A 25,301-nucleotide genomic window follows, 5' to 3' on the forward strand; every position below is an offset into this window, starting at 1 on the left:
TGTGTGTGTGTGTGTGTGTGTGTGTGTGTGTGTGTGTGTGTGTGTATTTAAAGTGCCTGGCATCTTTGATAAAGCCCATTGGGAGTCAAATGGAGCTACTTGACTATGCTTTTAAACTCAGATCACTCTGGCTTTCATTGATTGGCCAATAATAGGTCCCAGCCCAAGCCAAACTTGCTCATTATGTTGGTTTTGATAGCTCATAATGAGTGTAAATAGCAGTTGTTTCTGTTCTGGTCAGAAACTGAGGTCTTCTCTGCCCTTATTCATTCTTTTGTGAAGGGCAAAGTAGGCCATCTTTTGCCTCAATTCTTTTTTTTTTTTTTTTGCCTCAGTTCTTACCTAGCCTTTAACTACTGAATGGGTGTTGCCTCAGACAAACTAGACCTGGGAAAGACCTTAGCTTAAAAAAGCCAAGGTCTCCCACTTCATCTTGGGCCATCACCAGTCATCCTGTTCTGTGTCTTGCCTCTGGACTCCTGTGACTCTGGAGGAGAGAGTGAGGCTGATGACTTTGCACAGCTCTGCCTCACTTAAATCCAATTCACTTGCAAGTCAAAACATCACCCTCCTGATGTCATTGATCCTCTTTGAGAATGAAGGACAGACAACAACAGAGTGCCTGGCATGTAGTAAATTATTAATAAATAATTTTTGGTTAATTGATGTATTAATATGTGATAGCTCTTCAGAAATTTGGCAGCCATCGTTTCCTTGACAAGTCTCCTTTTCTTCAGACTAAACATCCCTAATTCCTGAGAGAGTGTGTTCGTTAGCAGTTTTGATCCAAGTGTGACAGAGGAAGTTTGGAAGTTTTAGTCGCACAGTAGTGCCTCTGACTTGGCTCTGAAATGCCCACTTGGTTTTCTGGATCTGAGTGACTCCCTTCTTTTTTCCAAGTCACTAAACTATCCTGGTGTTTTCTCTTGTCAGGATCTGAATACCTACAAAAAGCAAGGGATGGCATTACTCTCTAAGGTCGGGGAGTCTGTCAAGTATGTCACTGGAGGCTATAAGCTGAGAAGTCGACCACTAGAATTTGCAGCTATGGGTGAATACTTAGACATGTTCGCCCTGAAACTTGGAACCATTGATCGAATAGCTCAGAGGATCATCAAGGAAGAAGTAGGTAAGCTGCACTCCCTCCAGTAGCATCCCAGCTACTATGGTTGCATGAGTGGCTTGTGTGTGAGCTGAGCTTGCTCAGATTAACCAAGATTGAGCAGTGCATGTGTGTTCTCTTGCTCAAGGCAAGCTCACATAATAACCTTGATATTTACTTCATGTTAAAAAGGGTTTAAATTTGTACTTATCGTTAAAAAGGAGAGATGGAACAAAGACTTATTTGGTGAAGCCAGATCCTAAAGGAGCATCATGTACATGCTTCATTCTGATAAGGTGAGCTTTTCCCACAACAGACAATGGGGAATTTTTTTAATTAAGTAGCTATGCTACTAGAATGGGCCTACTGGCAATTTCCCCACTTCACATTAACATGCGATGAATGATCTGGCCATGGTGTGACTTTGGTGTAGGACAGGATTTGTTCTGTAAAGTTTGGATTCAGTCACAGGGCTACACTTGAGGACCTAGAGGGCCACATGTGACCTTGAGGCCGCATGAGCATTAGCAGTCAGTTGTGCAAACTTGTGCAGTTCTCAGAAACAGGAAGACCCAGCCCACTAATTCAATGTTTGATGTCCCACCATTTCTCCCTAAGCAAATGGGCAGGAAGCAAAGTTGTGTTATTTTTCATCAAAAATGATAGACCATCAACTTGATGACTGGGGCTTCAGGTCAAGACATATACCCTATCTTGACTCTGTGACCTTGGGGAAATTCTTTTACTTCTCAGTTTTTTCATCTGTAAAAATGAGGTAGATGGACAAGATGCTCTCTAAAGTCACTAACACTGCTAACATTCTATGGTTGGAGGATTTTTTTTTTGTATGTGAGATTAAAAGAAAAAAGAAAACTTTTCTTGCCTGTTCTGAATAGGTCCTAGATAAATATTAGGTGTGGCTACTTTTTTCTCTCCTATTTTATTTTGTTTTTCTCAATTACATGTAAAAGCATTTTCTAACATTCATTTTTTAAAATTTGAGTTCCAAATTATCTCCTTCTCTCTCTTCCCTGCCCCCTCCTTGAGAAGGCAAGCAATTTGATATAGATTATGCATGTAAAGTCCTGCAAAACATACTTGAAGGTTAGCCATATTACAAAGAAAAACAGACTAAAACAAAAAAAAAAAGAAAGTTTAAAAAGTATGCTTAAATCTGCATTCAGACTCCATCAGTTCTTTTTCTGGAGGTAAATAGCATTTTTCAAAATAAATCCTTTGGAATTGTCCTGGATAATTGTATTGGTCAAAACAGCTAAATCATTCACAATTGATCATCATACGGTATTTCTGTTGCTGGATACAACGTTCTCCTGGTTTTGCTTATCAGTTTGTATCAGTTCATATAAGTCTTCCAGGTTTTTCTGAAATCATCCTGCTCATCGTTTCTTAGACCACAATAATATTCCATCACAATTATATACCACAGTTTGTTCAACCATTCCCCACTTGATGGGCATCCCCTCAATTTCCAATTCTTTGCCACCACAAAAAGAGCTGCTCTGAATGTTTTTGTACATATAGATCCTATTCCTTTTTCTTTGACTTCTTTGTAATACAGATCTAGTAGTGGTATTGCTGGGTATGCACAGTTTTTTATAGCCCTTTGGACATAGTTCCAAATTCCTCTCTAGAATGGTTAGACCAGATCGCAAGTGAGTGGCTATTTCTAAGAATGCTTAGTTGAGGAAGTTCCTGCCATAATTTTCTTTATATATGTATGTGTATGTGTATATACAAATATATTTGCATTCAACGAATTAAATTTATTCAATTTATTTCAACAAGCATTTATTAAACATCTACTATGAGTAATGAACTGGGATAAAATAACAAAGTATTGTACATTCCTTCAAGGAGTTTACTGTATACCTATTAATATTATTATCCATTATAGTATACACTCATAAAGCAAGGATTCTTAACCTGTTTTGTATCCTGAATCTCTTTGGCAAGGGTGAAGCCTATGGAACCCTTCTAAGAATAATGTTTTAAATGCAAAAAATAACTTTCATAAGATTACAAAGTAAAACAGTTATGTTGCAATGTAGTTGTCAAAATATATTTTGTTTAAAAAACAAGTCCACTGAGCCCATATTAAGAACCCCTGCCGTTAGAAGGTACCAAGACATTAAAAACATGGATTTTGATCCAGGAGCCCCAGAACACTTATAAGTTAGTTAAATGCAACAGTTTTCTACTACCATTTACTCTTCTTAAAAAAAAAAAAGAAAGAAAAAGGAAGCACGGTGGTGTCTCATCGTGGCATTACTATGGCTAATTCTTACAGGGCTAAGCAAGTCAGTTTTACGAAGATAGCCAAGCAGGGCTTGCTGTAGACATGCTTTTGATTAAAGAAGTAGCAGATCTGCCAGGTACCACTGTATGTAGGCCAAAGGTTCCTCCTCATGTGGCCACTACTTCCCAGCCAGACCTTACTGATTTCCTTTTTTCCTTTTCTAGAATACCTTGTAGAACTCAGAGAATATGGGCCTGTGTATTCTACGTGGGGTGGACTAGAGGTGGAGCTGGAGGAGCCCCTGGAGGGAGTTTCAGCTTGTATTGGGAACTGTTGTACTGCTCTGGAAGACCTGACGGATGACATGACAGAGGACTTTTTGCCGGTACTTAGGGAGTACATTTTGTACTCTGAGTCCATGAAGGTCAGTTTATTGTACTCTTCTTGTTCATCATCTTTATGGGCATTGAAATATTTGTCCACATGTGATGGATAAGACTCAGAGCTTTGTGATTCAGTAGTGACATGAGCAGGCAATATGGAAACACAGGCAAAGTGACAGCAAATACTGAACCCAGTGCACAAATTAGTGGAGAAATGAGGAGTACCTACACTTACGCAGAAACAGATTTTAAGTCCATGCTCTAGGATAATGAGAAGGCTGGTGTTGCCAGAATTGCCTTCTGAGACAAGTTAGATTGCTACAGTTAATGTGAAGAGGAATTATATGGGTAGAGTTTAAGATTTTGGAGGCAGTCATAGATGACATTTGGCCACAGTTTAGGAGAAAGTCTGAAAAGTAGATAACAAGCATTTATTAAGTACCTTATGTAGGTCAGGTGCTGGTTATATAAAGGAAGACAAAAACATGGGCCCTGCTGTCAGAGAATTAATAGTCTAATAGGGGAGACAACAGGCAAACAACCTTTGTGCAAGATAAAGCAAGGATAAATTGGAAATTATTAACTGTGGAAAGGTGCCAGCTTTAAGGGGGACCAGGAAAAGGCATTTTGAAGGTGGGATTTTAGTTGAGACTAAAGACTTCCAGGGAAACCTTTGATGAGGAGGGAGATAGCCCATAAAATGTACAGAGCTGGGAGATTGAATCTCATATATGAGGAGCAGTGAGGAGGCCAGTGACACTAAGTCACAAAGTATATGCAGGAGAATAAGATATAAGAAGCCAGGAAAAGGTAGGAAGGGGACAGGTTATGAAGGACTTTAAAAGCCAAACACAGAAAAATCCTGGGTTCAAATTCTGTCTTATTAATGGTGTGACCCTGAGCAATTACTTGCCCTCTCTTATGTTTTAGCTTCCTGAGCTCTAAAATGATGACTTCTAAGATTCTGTCCAGTTCTAAATCTTGTGTAAAAACTCTATTTTTAAAAGGCCACAGTAGCATTTGGCCACACTTGTATGGAATTAAACATACTGAGTCAAAAAGGGCCCAAGAGTCGGGTTTTTTACTAAAGTTTGGTGGTATTTGGGGTGTTTATTTTTTTAATTAAAATATTATTTTTAGTAATATGTCTATCAGTGGGGTCATGTGGGGAATCTGGTAGAGGGAAAGAAGAGCATCTTATTTGAGATGTGATATAGGATAAGATTGAGAAAGGAAGTTCAACAAGGAGAAAATGTATTTTCAGGTTGACGTCTTGTGAAAAAACAGTTGTTTTTCAAGGATCATTGGTACTGTCATAAGAAGGCAGCATGGTGTAATGGACCGGACATTGGACTTAGGGTCAGGAGGTCTTGGGTTCCAGTAACACCTCCTTAGGTTCTGTACGCCTCACCTTCTTCATCTGTAGAATAGGGGTATTAAGTAGTCATTAAACTCTATCTCTAAATCTATGATCCTGGAATCTTAGTCTCAAGACCTTTAACTGGAGTCAGATAATTGAGTAACCTTGACTGAGGGTGAAGAGATTTGTGGCCTGAGTTCAACTTGAAGGATAAAACTGAAAGCCTCCCTTCTCCAACTTTATTTTTGGCAGAAAACCCCCACCCAAGTGTTACCCAAGAACATGTTTGCTGTAAGTCTGTCTTTTCTAATTTGAAAAAAATTATTCCTCAGTCTAGCATCATTTGGGATGAGAATTTCAGTTTACTGTGGAAACCGCAAATCTGTCCACCAGAGCTCTGTAATTACATAATATGCACTGGGCAAAGGAGGGAGGAGAGAGCCTTTCCCAAAAATCCACCTCCTGTGGCTTTATTGGTTGGCTAACTCTTAACACATCAAAGTATAGAGAAGCCCATTCCTGGCACAGTAGTCCTGAAATTTTGTGTCTCACAGATAGAGCCCTGCAAAGCCCTGGCTTTGCAACAAGATGAAGCCAAGTGTGTGTTTTTGTAAGAAAAGTTTGATACTGTCTATGGCTGCCAATGAAAATGAATTCCACAGGAAGATTTTCTCTAAATGTGCTGCTCGTATCTTGTTTTCCTTAACAATAATGATGAGGAAAGCGAATCAACTTTTGGGTCCAGATCCTCCATATCATTGGTGTAAGGAGCTTCTGAGAGGAATCTACAACTTTTCTATAGCTTCAAGCTTTAGGAAGTTGCCAGGAGGCATTGGGAGGGTAATTGATTTGCCCAGAATCGTGCAGCTAGGGGTTGGGCTTGGATCTTAGGGCCTCTAGACACAGGATCTCACCGTGCATCAACTTTCAACTAGCTTTTGAAGCAGCTAGTTGGCACGGTGCAAAGAACATATGACTTGGAGTCAGGAAGACCTGAGTTAAAATTCTACCTCAGGTACTTAAGAGCTTTATGATCCTGAGCAAGTTACTTAACCTCTCTCAGCCTCAGTTTCCTGTTTGTAAAATAGGGATAATAATAGCACCTACTTCACTAGATTGTAGCGAGAATCAAATGAGTTAAATTAGGTAAGTAAAGTGTTTTGTAAATCTTAAAGCACTATATAAATGCCAACTGTTATCATTGTTGCTATTCCTCTCTTTCTCTCTCTCTCTCATAGAAATTCTGTCTAATAGAGTATAAACTTAAATGCAGGTACTGGGTCTGTCTTGTTCATTAATTTTCTCTCACAGGTTATTACTCAGTTCTGTTCCACGTGGGAGGCAGAGCATAGGCTGCAGGCCCTGCTCCCCTAAGGGAGCAGAGAGGCCCCTGCTTCCTGTAGGAGGTAAACATGGTTAGCCAGGTCAAAGGAATGGTTTAAATATAATTTTATGGAATGGGGGAAGGGGATAAGAGAATGGGAGGAGCATGGCTCCAAAATGCCTGGAATATCAGGTAGTGTGGAGGTGATAAGCAAAGAGAATAGGAAAGGGGAGGGGAAGTTGTTCTGGAATTGAGGGTGCTTTGTGAAAGCGCACAGGTAAGTTCCCACTGAAGGGGGCTTCAATGCATAGTCTTCTTTGATCACGTTTCTGACTGGTCACATCCTGCATCTTATCTCCTATCTCACATCCTGCTCCATCTGCCTTAAGCACTCTTTTTTTACCTGTCATTCCCCCTTCAAGAAATGTCTACCCAAATGCTTTTGGGAGAGAGACAAAAATCTCTTCTTCTGGAGCTACTTCCGGCTGGGAAGAAGGCGTAGAGCTGTCCCTGCTTGAGTGGGGGTGGGGAGGGGAGTGAAATGAGGCTGAAGCAGCATCCAGGGATGAGGAGAGTGTGGAACAGGTATCCTTATTGCATGACCATCTACAGGTGGATAGCCAGTAGTCTAGGAGACACAAATCTGACAAGCACATGCAGGGCCCAAATAGAAGGAACATTAAAAGTGATGTCAGAGAAGAGGAAAACAAAGAAAGAAACCAAGAGCCCCATGATGCTGTTGTTTACTTTTGACATACAGGATTATCTGATCTTATTTCCTCAAAGGTTTCCACTGACGGGGGCAGCTAGGTGGTACAGTAGATAGAGCAAGTTTCCACTGATTCCAATTCCTTTAGGAGGTTCAGATGCTGTTGAGGATCCAACTCTATACATGTAAATATAAGTAATAACACTTTTGCAGGTAGAAGCTTTCCACCTTGAGTTCAATAGTTATACAAATGAATTTACTTACAAGAAACTGACTTTACCCCAATATCATAGAAGACTTGGGAGGATACCTAATTAATTAATTCCAAAGCAATGCAGTCTAGGCTTTTTTTTTTTTGCTAATTGCATTTAGATACTGCAATAATTCTTAATTTTTTTTCTCCTCAATTTATTTTCCAGGACAGTTGGCTTTTCTTTTCTCTGTGAGATATCTAGCTTACATTTTCATCTATTTTTTCAGCCTTTTTATTTTGTTTTAATATTTCTTGTTATCTTGGGAATATATGACTTTGATTTGGTCCATTAAAATTTTCAGGAGTTTATTGCTTAGGCAAAATTCTAAAGTACCTCTTGTGCCAAGCAATTAATTGCCTTTCCGATTCTTTCTTCCATCGCTCTCATTTCTTTTCCAGTTTTTTTCCTCAAGCATTCTCATTTCATTTATTAAAAGATTTTAAACTTTAAAAATTCTTGCATCGTCTCTTCCAGGAATTCTAGTTGAGTTTGTGCCCAAGCTGTGTTTTTCTCTGTGGAATTGCTTGTAGATGTTTTGGAGTCATTCTCTTCTGCATTTGTGTCCTGAGCATCCCTGCCATCATAACAGCTGCCCATACCACTTTAGGAGCACTGAAAGCTCACAGGTCCCTGGCCTACCTCTGAGATCCTGCAATAACAGAATATTTAATATCCTAACAAAGCAACAACAGAATCAGTCCAGATCTTCTCTTCAGAAATGCTGTAGAGCCCAGCCTCAGCATCAAGTCCAAGTCAGGAATTAGGCTAGAAGAATAGGCAAACAAAAAAAAGAACCCTAAAGTGGTATGGGCAGAATCTGTTGCCCCTGCTGGTCTGAACTCTAATTTTAAAGTTCCTGACCTGAGTTTCAGTTGGACTTGGCCCCTATTAGCCATTTAGGAAGCTCTGCTGGTTCAGAGTGACAGAAATGCAGGCTCAGCTTTTGTATGGGATTCCTGCCCTAGAATACTTACTACCTCTGTAGTCTGGCGTAGATGCCGGACCCAAGATTCTGTTCTGCCCTTGGGGGGCTGAGCCAAACTGCTGCTGCTTGCTTCTTGTTACACCTAGCCCAGCACCTCCCTATCTGAGAATTCTACCCCCTGATGCAGTCCACTCAGTTCTTTCAGTCTACCCTGAATCTGTGACCCAGAACTGGATAGTGGGTGATAAAGCTGGCACCTGTCCCTGTCACAGGGTCTCAGTATGGGACCTTCTCTTATCCTAGTGCACAGCCTGTGCTCTGCATGCCAGTGTGGTGCTTCTGCTCTGACCCTGTTCCCCACTGATCAAAGACTTCTCTGTCTCCCTGTGCCAACATAGGCTGGACAAAGGACTCAGCTGTGACTTCTTCTATATTTCTCCATCAGGATTTGATCTGGTGCTTCTTCTATGTCTCTTTGGACTTCTGTGGATGGGAACTCAAACAACTACATTGCTTCCTCGTATTCTGCCGTCTTGGCTCTTCCTTACCCATAATCTTTCAAAGACCACTTACAGCAAAGAGGCTGAGCAATTACAGCTGTATATTTTTTTCAGTATCCTAGGCTTTTTGTAATCTTTTCTTCTCAGTCCAAAAATCACTCTTTAGCAGAGGAAAAAAGAAAGAAGCTAAATAAACATTGGACAGTCTGCCTTCTCTCTGTTGTTATTATAGTCATACCCACCCTGAGCTGTGGTCTCATTGTTTTGATCCTACACTTTTCCCTAGTGTAGCTTTTAAAAAACAGTTGTTGTCTATAGTTTTCCTTGCCAGACTTGGTTCATTTTGAGCATTTTAGTATTCTCAGAGTTGTTCCATTGTTTGGATGTCTTTCCTAAAAACTTTTTTCAATTAAAAATTCTTTTTTTTTCCTTCCTCCCACCTTCCCTCATTTAAAAAGAAGAAAAAGCAAAACCCTTGTAATAAATAAGAGTAGTCAAGCAAAACTAATCCTTACCTTGACTAGAACGGAAAAAATTTTCTCATTCTGTCTCTCCCCCCACCCCCACCCCCAGTCTTGGTATCTCTGTATCGGGAGGTAGGTGCTATACCTTATTATTGCTTCTCCAGTAATCATGGTTATTCATGACGTTGATCAGAGTTCTTAAGTTTTCACCAGCATTGAAGAGGAAATTAAAACAATAATTAGGAACTGTCTTGCCCAACTGTAAGCCAATAAATTTGACAATCTTAGTGAAATGAATGAATATTTACCAAAATATAAATTGCCCAGATTAACAGAAGAGTAAGTAAAATACTTAAATAACCCCATCTCAGAAAAAGAAATTGAACAGGCCATCAATTGTTAGCAGCAGAAAGTCTTACCACAAATTCCATGAAGCCATTATTTGAATCAGGAAGAACTTTTATTAACGACCTGGCCAGACTGGGTGTTCACTTGTGGGCATACATGTGTCAGACAGATACATATCTTTTTATTCCCTATTCCTGATTCGAATTTCCCTCCCCCGTTTCCCCCATTTGCTGGGTACTATAGAGGTTACAGCCTATCCTAAGCACCTAATTTCCCAACATAAGTCTCTACCCCTAATTACACCTCCCATTCCCCACAATTTGGGGACCCAGGCCTGCATCCATTTTTGCCTTCATTTGGAAACACCCCTTTTGATGTTAATCTATACCTAACCTGAGAACTGATTTTCAGCCAGTTAGTCTATTCACCCACCAATAGTGTTTTCTTATTCTAATTTATGGCTTCCTTTGTTCAACTTCCACCTAACCCTTAGATTGCATTTTAGGTTTCAGGTGACTTTTGTGGAAATGAAAACGTCATATTTCTCACATCAGTGAACTCCCTAGGAAAAAATCTCCAGGGCCAGATGGATTTACAAGTGAATTCTATCAAACATTTAGAGAACAATTAATTCCAATACTATATAGACTATTTGGGAAAATAGGTGGAGTGTTACCAAATTCTTTTTATGATACAAATATGACGCTGATACCTAAACCGGGAAGAGTCAAAACAGAGAAAGAAAATTATAGACCAATTTCCTTAATAAATGTAGCCGCAAATTTTTTAAATAAAATATTAGCAAAAAGATTACAGCAACTTATCACGAGAACAATACATTATGACCAGATAGGATATATACCAGGAATGCAGCACTGGTTCAATATTAGGAAAACTATCAGCATAATTGGTCATATCAACAACAAAACTAACAGAAACCACATGATTATCTCAATAGATGCAGGAAAAGCTTTTGACAGAGTTCTGAAGTCTTTCACAGTTGTTTGTCTTTACAATATTGTTGTTTACTCAGCTTCATTTCCTATAAATCTCCCCAGGTCTCTCTGAAACCATCTTTAGTCATTCCTGTCTGTCTTTCTGTCTCCTTTTTTTTCTCTCTTTCTTTTCTTTCTTTCCTTCCTTTCCTTCTTTTCTGTCTTTCTTTCTTTCTGCTTGCCCAGGGTCACACAACTAATAAGTGTCAAGTGTCCCAATTTGAATTCAAGTCTTCCTGACTCCAGGGCCAGTGCTCTGTCCACTGCGCCACCTAGCTGCCCCTTTTAGTCATTTCTTATGTATGGCACAATAGTATTCCATCACATCCATCCACCATAATTTGTTCAACCATTTCCCAGTTGATGAGCAGCTCCTTAGTTTCCATTTCTTTGCTACTACAAAAAAAAACGAGCTGCTCTAAATATTCTTGCACATATAGGTCCTTTTTGTTTTTCTTTGGTCTCTTTAGAGGCATAGGCTGAAAAGTGGTATTATTGGATCAAAGCATTTGCATAGTTGAGTACCCTTAAGGGCATAGTTCCAAATTGCTTTCTGGAATGGCTGGATCAATTCAGAGTTTCACCAATAATGCATTACTATCCCTAGCCCCTCCAACATTTGTCATTTTGCTTCTTGTTTTTTGGTCAGTTTTGCCAGGTATGAAGAAGTGCAATGGCATTTCTCTAATGTTAAGTGATTTTGGAGCAAAAATCAATTTCTTTATGATTCCTTGTATGTGTTTTTTTTTTCTTATCAGACTTGTTTCTTTTATGACTTCAGAATCTCTTTCTTGAGAAGTTTTAAAAAAAATTATAGCCTATGGAATCCTATTTGAAATCTACTCTCCCACATCTAGAGTGTGGTCAGACTCTGTATCCCTGGCTTTTCTCCCTTCTCTGTCACAAATATGATGGAATGATCACATTCTAGTCTTTCATGGTTCCAAGGGTTTCTACCCCTGTACCAGTTTTTTTTCTTTTTGTAGAGATTTGAATCCAAAATAGAACTTTGTTGTTTTGTGTTGTTTTTTTTTGTTTTCTGACACACAGTAGATGCTTAATAAATGTTTGAAGAATCATTAAGGCAAGTCAGGGAATTATTAGCCACTCTGCTTTTGGTCAAGAGAGCACCAGTAAATGTCCAGCTAATTTTAAGTACCCCAGTAGTGCCACGTCTTAGATCCTTGCCAGACTTGGAATGTGTTTCCTGAATTGCTCATATATATCATTTTTCCTTTCTAAGTGCTCTGGTATACTTTGGTGACAGCATTGTTTTTGTTTCTACTTCCATGGATCCTTACCCAATTAAATGCCTTTTACTATACTTCTCCTCATTACTTCTTGTCCTGAATTTTCTGGTATAGATTTCCTTATATAGAGTGTTCCAAAAGTTTAGTGCAGTTTTCAGCTATTAAAGATTTTTGACTTTTGGGATACCCTGCACTAAAATTTTTGGGGTACTTATCAGTACCCCAAATTTCATGTCTCCACCCACCACTTCTTTCCACATCTTTTTAACCAATCCATCCTTTTTTCTTTTGATTTAAATACACACTTCCAAAGCCATATATTAGCCACGGGTATCATCCCCTCTAGCCTCAGTGAGATCTATGAGATCAGATTTGTCTCTGTGTCCCTTTCTTTAACTCAGAGATCCCAATGCAAGGCAGATAAAAGACAACTAATTGGTCCCTTTCGGGGATTAAAATATTGTCAGCTTTCTCTGGTTTTACATTCATTCTCCTTTAGAAAGAAAATATGGCAAACGGGAAAATCCAAACCAGTACAATTCTGTGAGAAGAAAATAGATGTTTGTTTTTTGGTTCGAAATGTTGTGTGTGGGTTTTTTTTTTTTTAATTAATGCCTTTTGTTTTTTCATCACAGTCATATCCAGTTGTGTCTGTCCTTCCTTCCCCAATTCCTCATGAGTCTTTACTTGAGCATTTTGTTTGTTTGTTTTTAGTGAGGAGATACAACTAAGCAAAAGCTACTGACACAATGATTTATTTGACTGTGTGTGCAATATTAAATAAAGGAATTTTACCATAAATATTTACTAGAGGCAGGCCTCCCACTTTTACCACTTAATACTCTTGTGTAAATAACGTAATTATAGCCTCTTGGTGAATATTGTTTATTGAAGACTGGTATTAATGTTTGCATTTCTTAAGGAAGTGCAGGTGGTGAGATATGCCAGACTTCTGTAGCAGCTTTTAAATAGTGAGTTGCATTCTGATCTAAAAAGAAGCAAATATGTGCTTCTGAGTGAGAAATGGAGGATGGGGGGTGTACCACAGGGATGAGTATGAATGATTGAATGAATAAAGTATTTATTAAGCACTTACTATGTGCAAAGCACTGGAGATGCAGGTAAAGTTAGACAGTTCCCACTCCCAAAGAACTCAGCCCTCCCTCATAACCAGTCTGAAGGCTATCCAATATTTCATATCTCTTCCCCACCTCTCTTTGAAGAAGAAGGAAGTGGTTCATCATTTGATCTCTGGAACCTAGATTAGTCATCCGTGTAATCAGATTTCTTCTAGTATTTTCATTTATATTACCACAGTTGTGAATGTATTTCTCTTTTTCTGTTCTCTTCACTCTATCAGATGGCTCTTTCTGCATCTATTCATATGCTTATTATTATGTTTGGTTTTTCTTATTATGTAAAAATATTCCGTTACATTTGTATATCACAGTTTTTGACACCTACTTTGTTCCTACTTTTTTTTTTTTTACTGCCACAGAAATTGTGATTTTGATGTATATTGGAGTTATCTGTCTTTGACCTCTTTGAAGTTTATACCCATTATGGGAGGTCAAAGGACATAGAACCTTGTAGTAACTTTTCTCACATAATTCCACATTGTTTTCCAGCATAGTTGGCCCAATTCACAGCTCCATCCAAAGTATAGTAGTACTAAGCACATGACAAGTGCTTAATAAATGCTTGTTTTCTGAGTGTGCAGTGATGATATTATCTTGACCCTCACCGTTCCAGTTATACAGATCAGTGATGGAGTTTTTCTGCGTTAGGAGGCAGGTCCTCACCATGAGATGGTGGTTGGACAGATAGGCAAAATTGCTAGTTTTTGTTTTTATTTTAGCTTTTTGTAAACAATCTTTTGTTAAAGCTTTTGGAGTGACAGGATAGAACGGGGAATCACTGCTGCTGACCCTGGGATTGAAAATCAATTGTCCTCTGTGGTTGATTGGGGGGAAAACTAACTTACCATCAATTATTGATGATGAATCTAATATCCAAGATATACAGGACACATATGAATATTTAAAACTGAAAGCCATTCCCCAGTAGATAATTGGTTAAATTCCCCGATAGACATGAGCCAACAGTTCTCAAAAGAACAGTTGCAAACTATTAACAGCCAGATGTTAATTGCCATAGTTAACCATTAACTATGGCTCCAGATCACTAATAATAAGAAAAATGCAAAGCAAAACAACTCTTAAGGTATCGCCTCCACTCAACGGTTATGCAAGAATGACAAAAAATAGTAATAGTTAATGTTGGAGGATCTACAGGAACATTAATACATTGTTGGGGCTATCTATTGGTCCAGTCACTCTGGAAAGAAATTTGGAACTATGCTAACAAAGTAACCACAATGTTCTTATTCTTTGATCCGGAGATCCCAATGCAAGTAATATATATGCCAAGGAGGCCAAAGATAAAAAGAAAATTCCAGTGATGTATGTCAAAATTCTTATAGCAGCACTTTTTGTAGTTGCAAAGAACTAGAAACAAACTTGATTAACTGGGCAAAGTTTTGGTACATGAGTATCATGGAAAATTATTGCATTGTAAGGATACATATGAAAAATACAGAGAAACATGGGAAGACCTAGATGAACCAGTGCAAAATGAAGTAAGCAGAAACAGGAAAATAATATTCACAATTACTACAACAGTGTACATGGAAATAATAGCATCAACAAAACAAATGAAACTAGATACTGTGGAATTATGGTGACTTGACCTTAAAGAAGTGATATGAGAACGCACCCCCTCTCCCTTCTTTGCATAAGAGGTGTACTATGGGTTTGGAATGATACACGTCAGACTTGGTTGATGATTTCTTTAATTTTTCTGAACTGAATTTTTCCCTCCTTTTTTATTATACATACATATATATATAATATTATTATATCTAATACATATACACGGGACAGGGAGGAAGGTCATTCTGGGAAATGTGAGTGATGTAAAAACAAAGACTATAAAATTTTTTCGAAAGGAAAAAATAAAATAATATGGGGTGGTGGGGCAAATAAGAAAAAGAGGTCTCTACTGAGCTGTGATGGAAAGAGCACTGCCCCGAGAGTCAGGAGACCTGGGTTCTAGTCCCATCTCTCTGGGGGAAGGGAAGAGGAAAAAGCATTTATTAAATGCCTCCTATGGGCCAGCACTGTGCTAAGCACTTTACAAGTGTTATCTCATTTGATTTTTGCCACATAGTTTTGGGTAACATCTGTGAGCCTCAGTTTCTTCAACAGTAAAACCAGAATATCTCCGCTTTACAAGGTTGTTGTAATGATTAAGTAACTTAGCCAAGTGCCTCAATATTTTTTTTTTCAGAATGAGATCTCAGTTAGCGTGTTCTCTAGGAATAAACCCCTTTGAACAAATTCAACCTGAGTCCAGAAGCAGGGTAGGGAAGGGGCTAGTTTTGTCAGTGTTGGCTATTTGTGGTGGGGTGGCTAGAGAATAGTGTACTGCCTCAGGTATAAGGGCTAAGGCTAACAGATTGCTTTTTAGGACTATGAAGACCCAACCATGGCTTTTTTTTAACTGGGCAGAAGTACTCCTCCTTCTTCTCTAGAGTGCCAGGAACCTGAAAGCCTGCCTTGCTTACTCCAAGATGATGGGAAGAAAATTCATATCCAGAAGCACCTTAAGTGGTCTAATGGATAGAATGCTAAATTTGGAGAGAAGACCTGAGTTTGAATTCTCCCTCAAACATTTACTAGCTGCCTGACTTTTCATCGGACACTTAGCCTTTTTCTAGCCTCAGTTTCCTCATGCGTAAAATGTGTATGATAATACTTGTACTCTCTCTGCCCCAAGAAGTGGTCTCTCTTCTTTCTCCTTTGACAACCCATTTTCTCCTCTGGCTTCAGCTACTTATCTCCTCTATGCTGATACCTCAAATGTTTGTGTCTGTCTTTTGATCTCTCTCCTGAGTACCAGCCCTGCATATCCAGCTGCCTGCAGAAAGTCCTCTACTTTGATCTAGCCTTTCCTGATACCCTGTTTGTTAGTACTTTCTCCTTCCTCAAACTACCTTGTGTTTTTTCATTTCTGTGTGTAAGTATTGTATCCTCCCATAGGGGAAAGTAGAGTTTTTGAGATCAGAGACTATTTTTCTCTTGTTTTTGTGTCCCCAATGCCTTTCACACAGGTGCTTGATACATGCTCATTGAATTTAATTGGATTGACTGGCACCTTAAATTCAGCATGTTTAAAACCAAGCTTCTTTTTCTTTCCTTTGACTTTACTGATTTCTTTCTGTGGTACATTTCTCACCTGGTGGTACTCCTCTGGACTTCATCAGTGCTCTCCAGAATTTCATCCTGCAAGACCCCACCAACCCTGAAACTCATACCCCTCAGTATGGCCCCAGGGGCTTCTACTTCACTCTCACTGAAGAGGTTGGATGGAGAGCTTCGTGTTCTGCCTGAGCCCCTGCCCTTCAGGTTCCTTTCATTTGTTGTCTCTCCCATTAGACTGTAAGTTCCTTCAGTGCTTGGACTATCTCTTGCCTTTCTTGATTTCCTTTGTTACCCCAGCCTTTAGCACAGTGTGGGACACATAGTAAGTATTTAATAAATGTTCATTAAACATTTATCAGTCACCAGTTTCCCTTATTCCTTGTCTTTGATTCTATCTTTGATTCTTCTCTCTCTCTCACTGTCACATCCAGACAGGTATCATTTTCCACCTCTGCGATATCCCTTTCATTTATCTCCCTTTCATTTATCCAAAGTGCCTCCACTTTAGTTCAGTTATTAGTTATATTAGTTATTATTATTTTTATTTCTTAGTTATTACTTCTAGCTTGTAGATTCTAGCTATGGCAGTAGCCATCTGGCAGTTTCTTGCCTTTACTCCCCCACCCCATCCTTTGTATATTTGACAGAATTATCCTTCTTATGCATTTATGTGATCATATCATTCTTCTCTTGAAAAAACTTCAGTGGCCACCTTTTGCCTCTGGATTAATGTGTCTTTGCCTGGCATTTAGGACCTTTCACAAAATGGTGCAATTCTTCCTTTAAAAAAAAAGTTTTATTAATGTTCTTTTCTGCCCCTTTTTTTTTAATCTCACTGTCACTTCTTACTTTCCTAAATAGAGTATTCATTTTATCAGATATATATAGTCAAGAAAAATAGTATCAACAAATTGGCCACCTTTCCAGCAGGAGGCGTGCTTCTTGATCAGTCTTCTGTGGTTATGATTGGTTCCTGTATAGATTAGAGTTAGGAAGTCTTGTTTTCATTACATAATTGTGGTCTTCATATAACTTGTTCTCTTGATTCCCCTTAGTTTTCTGTGTATCAATTCATACACATTTTCTGGTTTCTTTGAATTCTTCATATTCGTGCTTTCTTTTAGCACAATGATATTCCATTACATTCTGATAACATAATTTGTTACCAGTTAGTAGGCACCTACTTCATTTCCAGTTTTTTGCTACTGAAAAGAGTGCTAGAAATATTTTAATATATTGTATTTTTTATATATTAGATTTTTCTCTCTGTCTCGTACGTTCTTGGTGTATGTGACTAATTAGTGATATTGCTGTTCAAAGGTCATAACCAAATCACAACTCCACCAATGCTATATTAGTGAGTCTGTCTTCCCCTAGCCCCTCCAACATTTCCTAGTTTTATCTTTGCCAGTTTCCTAAGTGTGAAGTGAGAAACTTCAGTATTTGCGTTTCCTTTTTTAGTGATTTAGAATATCTTTCATGTGAAATGTTGATATCTTGTTTTTCTTTTTTGAAAACCATTCATATTCTTTGACCAATTTCCTATTGGAGAATATTTCTTATTCTCATATATATACATATATGTATCATTTCTCTTGGATAGGATAGAGGCATGGGGACTATATTTGTGATCGCAATGGTAAATTATCTATTAATGAGGTATGATACCTTCTCAGTAATTTTTAGTCTTAGAGAGTTGTCTAGAGCAGGGCTTCTTAAACTTTTTCAACTCGTGACCCGTTTTCACCTGAGAAATTTTTACCTGACCCTGGGTTTATAGGTATAAAAGATAGGTATACAAATCAAACATTTACTGATAATAAATCATAAAGAAATTTATTTTAAAACAATTCTTTGGTATACATATAATTTTACCATTTGTTAAAGATGAAAGCAAATTTGCATATTAATGAGATGGATGTGCTTTTTTTACTTTTGCATAAAGAATTATGCAAAATTCTGCATGCAAAAATATGTTCTACAGAACATAGAACATTGTCAGTGTTTTTCAGAGATGATCGGTATTTTGACTTTATAATCATCAATGGTGAGAACGCTGCTTTGCATAAATACATAGTACAAAATGGCGGAAGAGGGGCAGCTAGGTGGCGCAGTGGATAGAGTACCAGCCCTGGATTCAAGAGGACCTGAGTTCAAATCCAGCCTCAGACACATAACACTTACTGGTTGTGTGACCCTGGGCAAGCCACTTAACCCCATTGCCTAACCAAAAAACAAAACAAAATGGCAGAAGTATGTTTAGAGCCATTTCAGAAACTGTTGGAAATTCTTGAAAATCCCAAGCCAGAATTCATCTAACGATTTTGTATGTACAGTAAAAACATTGCATTTCGTCACATACAGTAGTCTTGAATCTGAGCCGAGGTGTTTCTGGCAGCATTCGTTGGTGTTGCATGGTGTAACAGCATACACAGCACAAAGTGTGCATATTGTATTTTGAGAACCAAGGCTGCAGTGAAGTTGCATGATACAACATGGGCAGGCGCTGCCAGAAGCATCTCAGATTCATTATGCATTTGATTTGGAATTAATTTTTGGTCGTTGGATGTTCAGAAACCTTTTACGGTTGCCAAATTTTTTGTGACCCCCACATTCAGTTACATGACATATGGGGTCATGACCCACAGTTTAAGAAGCACTGGTCTAGAGCACTAAGAGGTGCTGAGAAGTTAAGTGAGTTGTCCGTAGTCACACCAACTGGAAGTATCCGAGTTAGAACTTGAACTCAAGTCTTTCTCGCTCCAAGGCTGTCTATCCACTATTCTGTGCTTCGTCTTTATATCTGGGATATCAGACCTTTATTGTTCAGTCATGTCCAACTCTAGGTGACCCCATGGACTTTGTCCATGAAATTTTCCTGGCAAAGATAGTGAAGTAGTTTGTCATTTTCTCCTCCAATGTGTCCCCATTTTTACACATGCGGAACTGAGACAAACAGGCTTAAATAGACTTGCCCAGGGTCATACAGCTAATAAGTGTCTGAGGCTGGTTTTGAACTCACATCTTCCTGACTCCAGGCCCAGTGCTGTCAGTGCTCTATCCATTTGTACCACCCAGCTATCAGACCTTTATTTATTTATTTGAAACTGTTCTCTTCAAAGTTACTAATGATCTCTTAGTTGCCAAGTCCGCTAGCCTTTTCTCAGTTTTCATTCTTCTGGACCTCTTTGTAGTCTTTGACATGTTGATCACTCCTCCTTCATACTCTCTTCTCTCTAGTCTTGGTGGGCCCCCTCATTAATCTTTGTGAGTCCACTAAGAGACTAGGTCTTCAGAGTACCAGTCTAGTTCCTTTGGGAAAAAGTTGGCCTTTTTTGAATCACCAGGTTGACGTCAAAGCATTTAAAAATTTTCATCCATAGAGACTGTTGAACATCTTCCAAGTTATAAATGACTATCTGTGTTGGTGGAGGGAATAACCACACCCAAACAATCACTGACTTCTGGAGCATTGAATTGAGGACCTTGGGGCAGGGACCTTATCTTATCTAAACATTGTCTCTGTGCCCCCCCCCCCCAGCCCCTAGCATATGCTCTTCCCACACAACTAGAAGTGTGTTGGTTAAGTGAAAAAAGGACTTTGCAAATTTTAAAAAGCTGCTTAAATGTGAGTGGTTGTTAACAAATCAGAGAGATCTACGTAGGGATCTAGGAGGGAGTTACTATTTAATTAGTGCTCTCTCTTTGTGCCTCATGTATATCAATTCTGGGGGCTCATGAGAATGTATGGTGACAGGATTCTATTTGCTATAGACAGCTGTTACTCTAACCATCTCCAGGGTGGCATTACTCCATTGGTCTCATCTTTCCTGTTTAACCATAAACTCCTTGAAGATCGAATATAAACAGTTTTCAGACCCTATATCCCATCTAGGACAGTCCTTAACTAGTATATTTAATACTGCTACCACTTCTCCAATAATAATCTCACTTTGTGGATAAGGTGCAAGACAAAGAGAGCCTATTCTGTGTTTTCTATCATTTCAAGAAAGCACCAAGGATTGAGATTTACTTCACAGATTACAAACAAGATATATTTTCATTGGAGTTTGAATCTCATTTCTGCTTCTTGCTACTCGTATGATTTTACATTACCTGTCTGGGCCTCGCTTTCCACATTCATAAGTGAAGATGTTGGACTATGTAATCTCCAAGAACCATTTTAGCTCTAAATCCAACATTTTTAACCAACCTCAGGAAGTTACTAAAGGTCAACCAGGATGTGTGTAGACAATTTGAAAGCTCTTGGGGGGAAATGATAATATATATTATTAATAAATAATTATACAATCATTTATATATAAATGCTAATAAAATAATATTATTTTTATTATGCATTATATATTTATTATATATTAATATTATAATAGTAAAGAAACCTATATTTGAAAGGCTGAAAATGTATGTTTTCTGTCTTACCTGAACTGGTTTTAGGGTATACTCTCAGCTTTTAACACATTCCCTTTTTTTTTTTAAACACATTTCAGTTACTGAAGAGGTACATAATGTTAATAATTTCCCATTAGAAGGGCTATCTCCATCATTTATTACCCAACTTAACTTTTTCCTATCCTTATAAAGAATCTGTCTTTGACATGCATTCATCTCTCAAGGTCCCGTATTTCCCTGTTAAAAATCCTTTGTATTTTCAAAGGATAACTCTTCCTAATCCTATTATTCAGTGCAAAGCCTATACTTTTGTGATTTTTTTTTTTTACTTTGTGAGAGATTGTACTGTGCCTACTTTCTTGCTGTCTAACTTTATAATAAATATAGGAAGCACCTGACTTTCTTTACCTTCCCATCCACAAGGGTTGAATCAGCCCTTCAGGTGTGTTCGTATAATGGGACAGTGGCCCAGATTTTTAAAGGAAAGGGGAGGGAACAAGAATTAATTAAATGCCTACTATGTGCCAGGCACTATGCTAAGTGCTTTAGAAATACCTCTTTTGAACGTTGGAAAATCCAGGTTCTTGCCCCAGCTCTGCTATTTACTGGGTATGTGACTTGGGGTAAGTCATTTTACTTTTATGAGTCTTTTCCGCATCTGTAACAATGCATGCCCTGACTACCCCACAGAGCTGTAATGAGGCTCCAATGAAATGATGTTTATGAAAACTTTTTGGTGGCTGTGAAGCCCTGCAATATTTGTGTGCTCCATTTCTTGTTGCTACTCTCTCCCTTGGTACCGTGGCCAGGGGCTCACCTTTGAAATCTCGAGGCTCTTCTAGCCTAGCATCTTAATGTACAATTCCTAGAACAGCTGCATTCCAGAAGCCACTTTGGGACTGAAAAATGACTGAAATGCAGATGATTCCCATATCTGTATATCCAACCCCAGTCTGTCTTCTGAATACCAGTCCCATGTCACCAACTAGGCAGATAGAGAGTGGGAAGGAATAAACATTTATGTGGAGCCTACTATGTGCTAAACACTCTGCTAAGCACTTTACAAATATTATCTCATTTGATCCCCATAACAACCCTGGGAGAGAGGTGAAATTATCATCCCCATTTTACAGATGAGGAAACTGAGGCAAACAGGTTAAGTGATTTTCCCAGGGTCACACAGCTAGTAAGTGTTGAGGCTGGATTTGAACTCAGGTCTTCCTGACTCCAGTGACTACCATGTCACCTGGCTGCCCCAACTGTCATTTGAACAGTCATGCTGGAGATTTCAAACTGAATATCCCATGAGCATCTAAAACCCCTCATCTGACCACTGAATAATCACATGATATAACTTTGTACTTGCTGCCACGGCCAAGAAAAGGAATTGACTTGTTTAGGGGAGAATTAAGTTGACCTTCAAACCTTTCAAGGGCTACAGTGACAATGGCCACAGTAATAGGGAACTGAGGAGGGAAGAGTTGGTGCTGTGACATCCCTTATGTTCTTTTTTTTTTTGTTTATCTGTCTTTTTTATTTTTCCTCCTATTCTCCCTCTGCCATAGACTGTATTAAAGAAGAGAGACCAAGTCCAAGGAGAATATGAAGCAAAACTGGAAGCCGTTGCTTTGAAAAAGGAAGAGCGCCCCAAGGTAAGTCTGACCTCCTTGAGAAGAGCATGCAGCCCTTAAGGGCAAGAACAGCTTGAGTTTTTCAAACCCAGTGATTTTTGGTGGCAATATGAAAATTCTTCTTCACTTGTAGAGGCCACCTAGAAATACCAAGAGGGTTAGTCACGGCTGGGCTTAGCCTCTGAATTCTCCTGGTTGTTCTTCCCAACCCTTTCAGTGCCTAACTCTCAACTCCTTCAGCCTTAGCTTCAGCAGGTCCTTCCTCTGGGTTCTTTTAACAGCCTCTAGTCACTGCAGTAAGTAAGGTTATACGAATTAGGCAGAGAGGAAAACGAGTCCCAGGGAATACATGGATTGTTCCTCAGAGTCGAGAAAAACATCTTCTGCACGGTTTGTTTGGCAGTGGTGTTTGCAGACGGATGCTTTACCTTTTAAAAAACAGAACAAAACCATAGACCTCTGGGTGGGCGTCCATTTCACAGAAACTCCCCAGAACATTTGCTGCTGTGCCTCATTTCTCACAGTGGCTGCTCTCTAGTGACATACCAGGGGAGGAACTAGTCCTAGTGTTCTCTAAGTGTTACTTTACATTGGTATAGGGCTTTCTTATTTTTTAATCCCTTTTGATCATCACATAAGGAAGGCAAATTCAATACAACCTTTTAAAGTGTGTGTGTGTGTGTGTGTGTGTGTGTGTGTGTATGAGTGTGTGAGACGGAGTATCCGAGTGTTTCAGTGCCTTGATAATAGTGATTGAGTGCCCCCTGGTGGTAAATTTGTACACCACAGTTCCTTTGTCATTCCCATAGCAATCACAACCAGTTTTTAGCAGGGTTGTATGTGATTTAATAAATGTGCTGCGAAATAACAGTGGATGAGGAAGTGTTCTTGTTTTAAGACAGGGGTTCTCAATCCTCAGCCAGGGAACTTAAAAAAATTGATAACTATTTCAATATAATTGGTTTCTTTAGTAATCCTGTAAAATTTTATAAATTTTAAAACATCCTGAGAAGTGGTGCATAGGCTTTACCAGACTGCCAGAGGGGTCCAGGACACAAAAAAGGTTAAGAACCTTGCTTTAAGGCATCAGCATTTTCCCAGCTGTGAAGTTACAAGGGGAAAGGATGTTGATTAAGATAATAGTAACCATGAATGTCACACTAAGCTTCTCTTGATGTTATAGGTAACTTAATGCCATCTGGTAACTCTTTGCTATTCCTTCGACAATCTATCAATTAACATTGCCTCAGACTATTTTTATGATACGAAATGAAGTGTCAGTAAAACCAATGTCAGTCAAAACCCAAACCTCAGATTGTTTTTGTGAGATGAGATGAAATGTCAGTGAAGCCTCCAAATAACCTGGTTTTGAATCTGAGAATCATCTAACTTAAGATCATAGCAGAGCAGCAACCCTGAGGGTTTTCAAGACATTTACATTGGCTTTCTAAGAAACAGGAAGACACTCTTGATATGCCAGAGTTGTGCACTTGCCTCTCTGATGGGTAAGGCTCTGTGTGTAGAAGAGCTAGCCTTGGTTCCACTTCCAGGAGCCAAGATGGCAGAGTAAGAAGTAAGTTGCTCTCACCCTCCCTTATTAATCTCTGAAAGCCCAGAAAATATTGCCCCAGGAAAACCCTGGAACAGCCGAACCAGCAGAAAGATGGAGTTCAACAGTCCTGTAGCCCAGGAAGCTTGAGGGATTAACAGGAAAGGCCCCTCTTGCCCTGGGGAAGGGGGAGCAGTACAAAATGGGAGACATCCCAACAAGCCAGTGGAAAGCCCCACCTCAGCACACCAGGGGGAGATCCTGAACCCCAGGTGGTACAGCAGGCAAACACCAACACCAGGACCCCTGAGTGCCGCAGTAGGGAAAGGGAACCAGTGAAAACCAGCTTGGAAAACCACCATGCGCCATGGCGTTCTCCAGCAGCCAAGTCTCCTGGTCCCTTAGCAAAACTCTGGGAAGCACACCTCCAAGAGGCAAAGCCCCAGGTGGAGAAACATCCTGCAGCAGCGAAACATCCATCTGCATGGAGCCAAAGAAAGCAAAGGACCCGGGTGAGCAGGCAACTCCAAGGGCCAGACTACCCACCCCTACCCCTGGACTCCAGTGTTGCTGATTCTAGCCCAACACCAGGTAAGCTGCCAGAACCCTACAGCCTCCAACTGCCAACATTGGAGGCCCCAGCACACAAAGCCAGTGACCAGGCCCCAGGCTCCCAACACAAGAAGCTTGGATCAGTACCCCCTGCTCCCCAGCAGAGACCTCAGTTTTTTTAAGGGCCAGGAAATAAGCAAACACCATGAGCAAAAAGAAACGTACCATAGACTCTCATTATGAGGATGGTGAAGATCAAGGCAGAAATTCGGAAGAGGACAACATTGTCAAAAAAACCCACATCTGAAACCTCTAAAGAGAATATGAACTGGTCTGAAGCCCAAAAGGCCTTCTTGGAAGAACTCAAGAAGGATTTTAAAAGTCAAATAAGAGAGATAGAAGAAAAATTGGGAAATGAAATGAGAGATGCAGGAAAGAGTCAATAGCTTGGAAAAGGAAGGACAAAAATAAATTGTAGAAAACAAGTCCTTAAAAAATACAGTTGGCCAACTGGAAAAAAAAAGTATACTGAAGAAAACAACTCCTTAAAAAGCAGAATTGGCCAAATGAAAAAGGAGGCACAAAATCTAATAGAAGAAAACAATTTGTTAAAAATTAGAATTAGGCAAGTGGAAGCTAATAACTCTGAGAGAGCGAGAATCAGTCAAACAGAAACAAAAGATTGAAAAAATAGATGAAAATGGAAAATACCTCATTGGTAAAAACAACTGACCTGGAAAATAGATCCAGGAGAGACAGTTTAAAAATTATTGGTCTACCCACGCGTACAAAAATATTTATAGCAGCTCTTTTTGTGGTAGCAAAGAATTGGAAATTGAGAGGATGCCCATCAATTGGGGAATGGCTGAACAGGTTATGGTATAGGAATGTAATGGAATACTATTGTGCTATAAGAACTGATAAACAGGGGGCAGCTAGGTGACGCAGTGCACCGGCCCTGGATGCAGGAGGACCTGAGTTCAAATCCGGCTTCAGACACATAACACTTACTAGCTGTGTGACCCT

At 39.3% G+C, this 25,301-nt stretch overlaps 1 protein-coding gene across 1 annotated transcript in view; it reads left to right on the forward strand.

Annotated features, from left to right (window-relative positions):
• The window catches only part of SNX30 (sorting nexin family member 30), a 161,308-nt gene that overhangs the window by 119,430 nt on the left and 16,577 nt on the right, over positions 1-25,301 (forward strand). Inside the window, exons 5-7 of the mRNA XM_027839060.1 lie at positions 934-1,129; positions 3,584-3,783; positions 22,109-22,195. Coding sequence (XP_027694861.1) covers positions 934-1,129; positions 3,584-3,783; positions 22,109-22,195 — 483 coding nt within the window. The remainder of the gene's footprint in view (positions 1-933; positions 1,130-3,583; positions 3,784-22,108; positions 22,196-25,301) is intronic.

Source organism: Vombatus ursinus, unplaced genomic scaffold, assembly GCF_900497805.2.
Source record: "Vombatus ursinus unplaced genomic scaffold, bare-nosed wombat genome assembly UNPS02014832.1, whole genome shotgun sequence".
NCBI lineage: Eukaryota > Metazoa > Chordata > Mammalia > Diprotodontia > Vombatidae > Vombatus > Vombatus ursinus.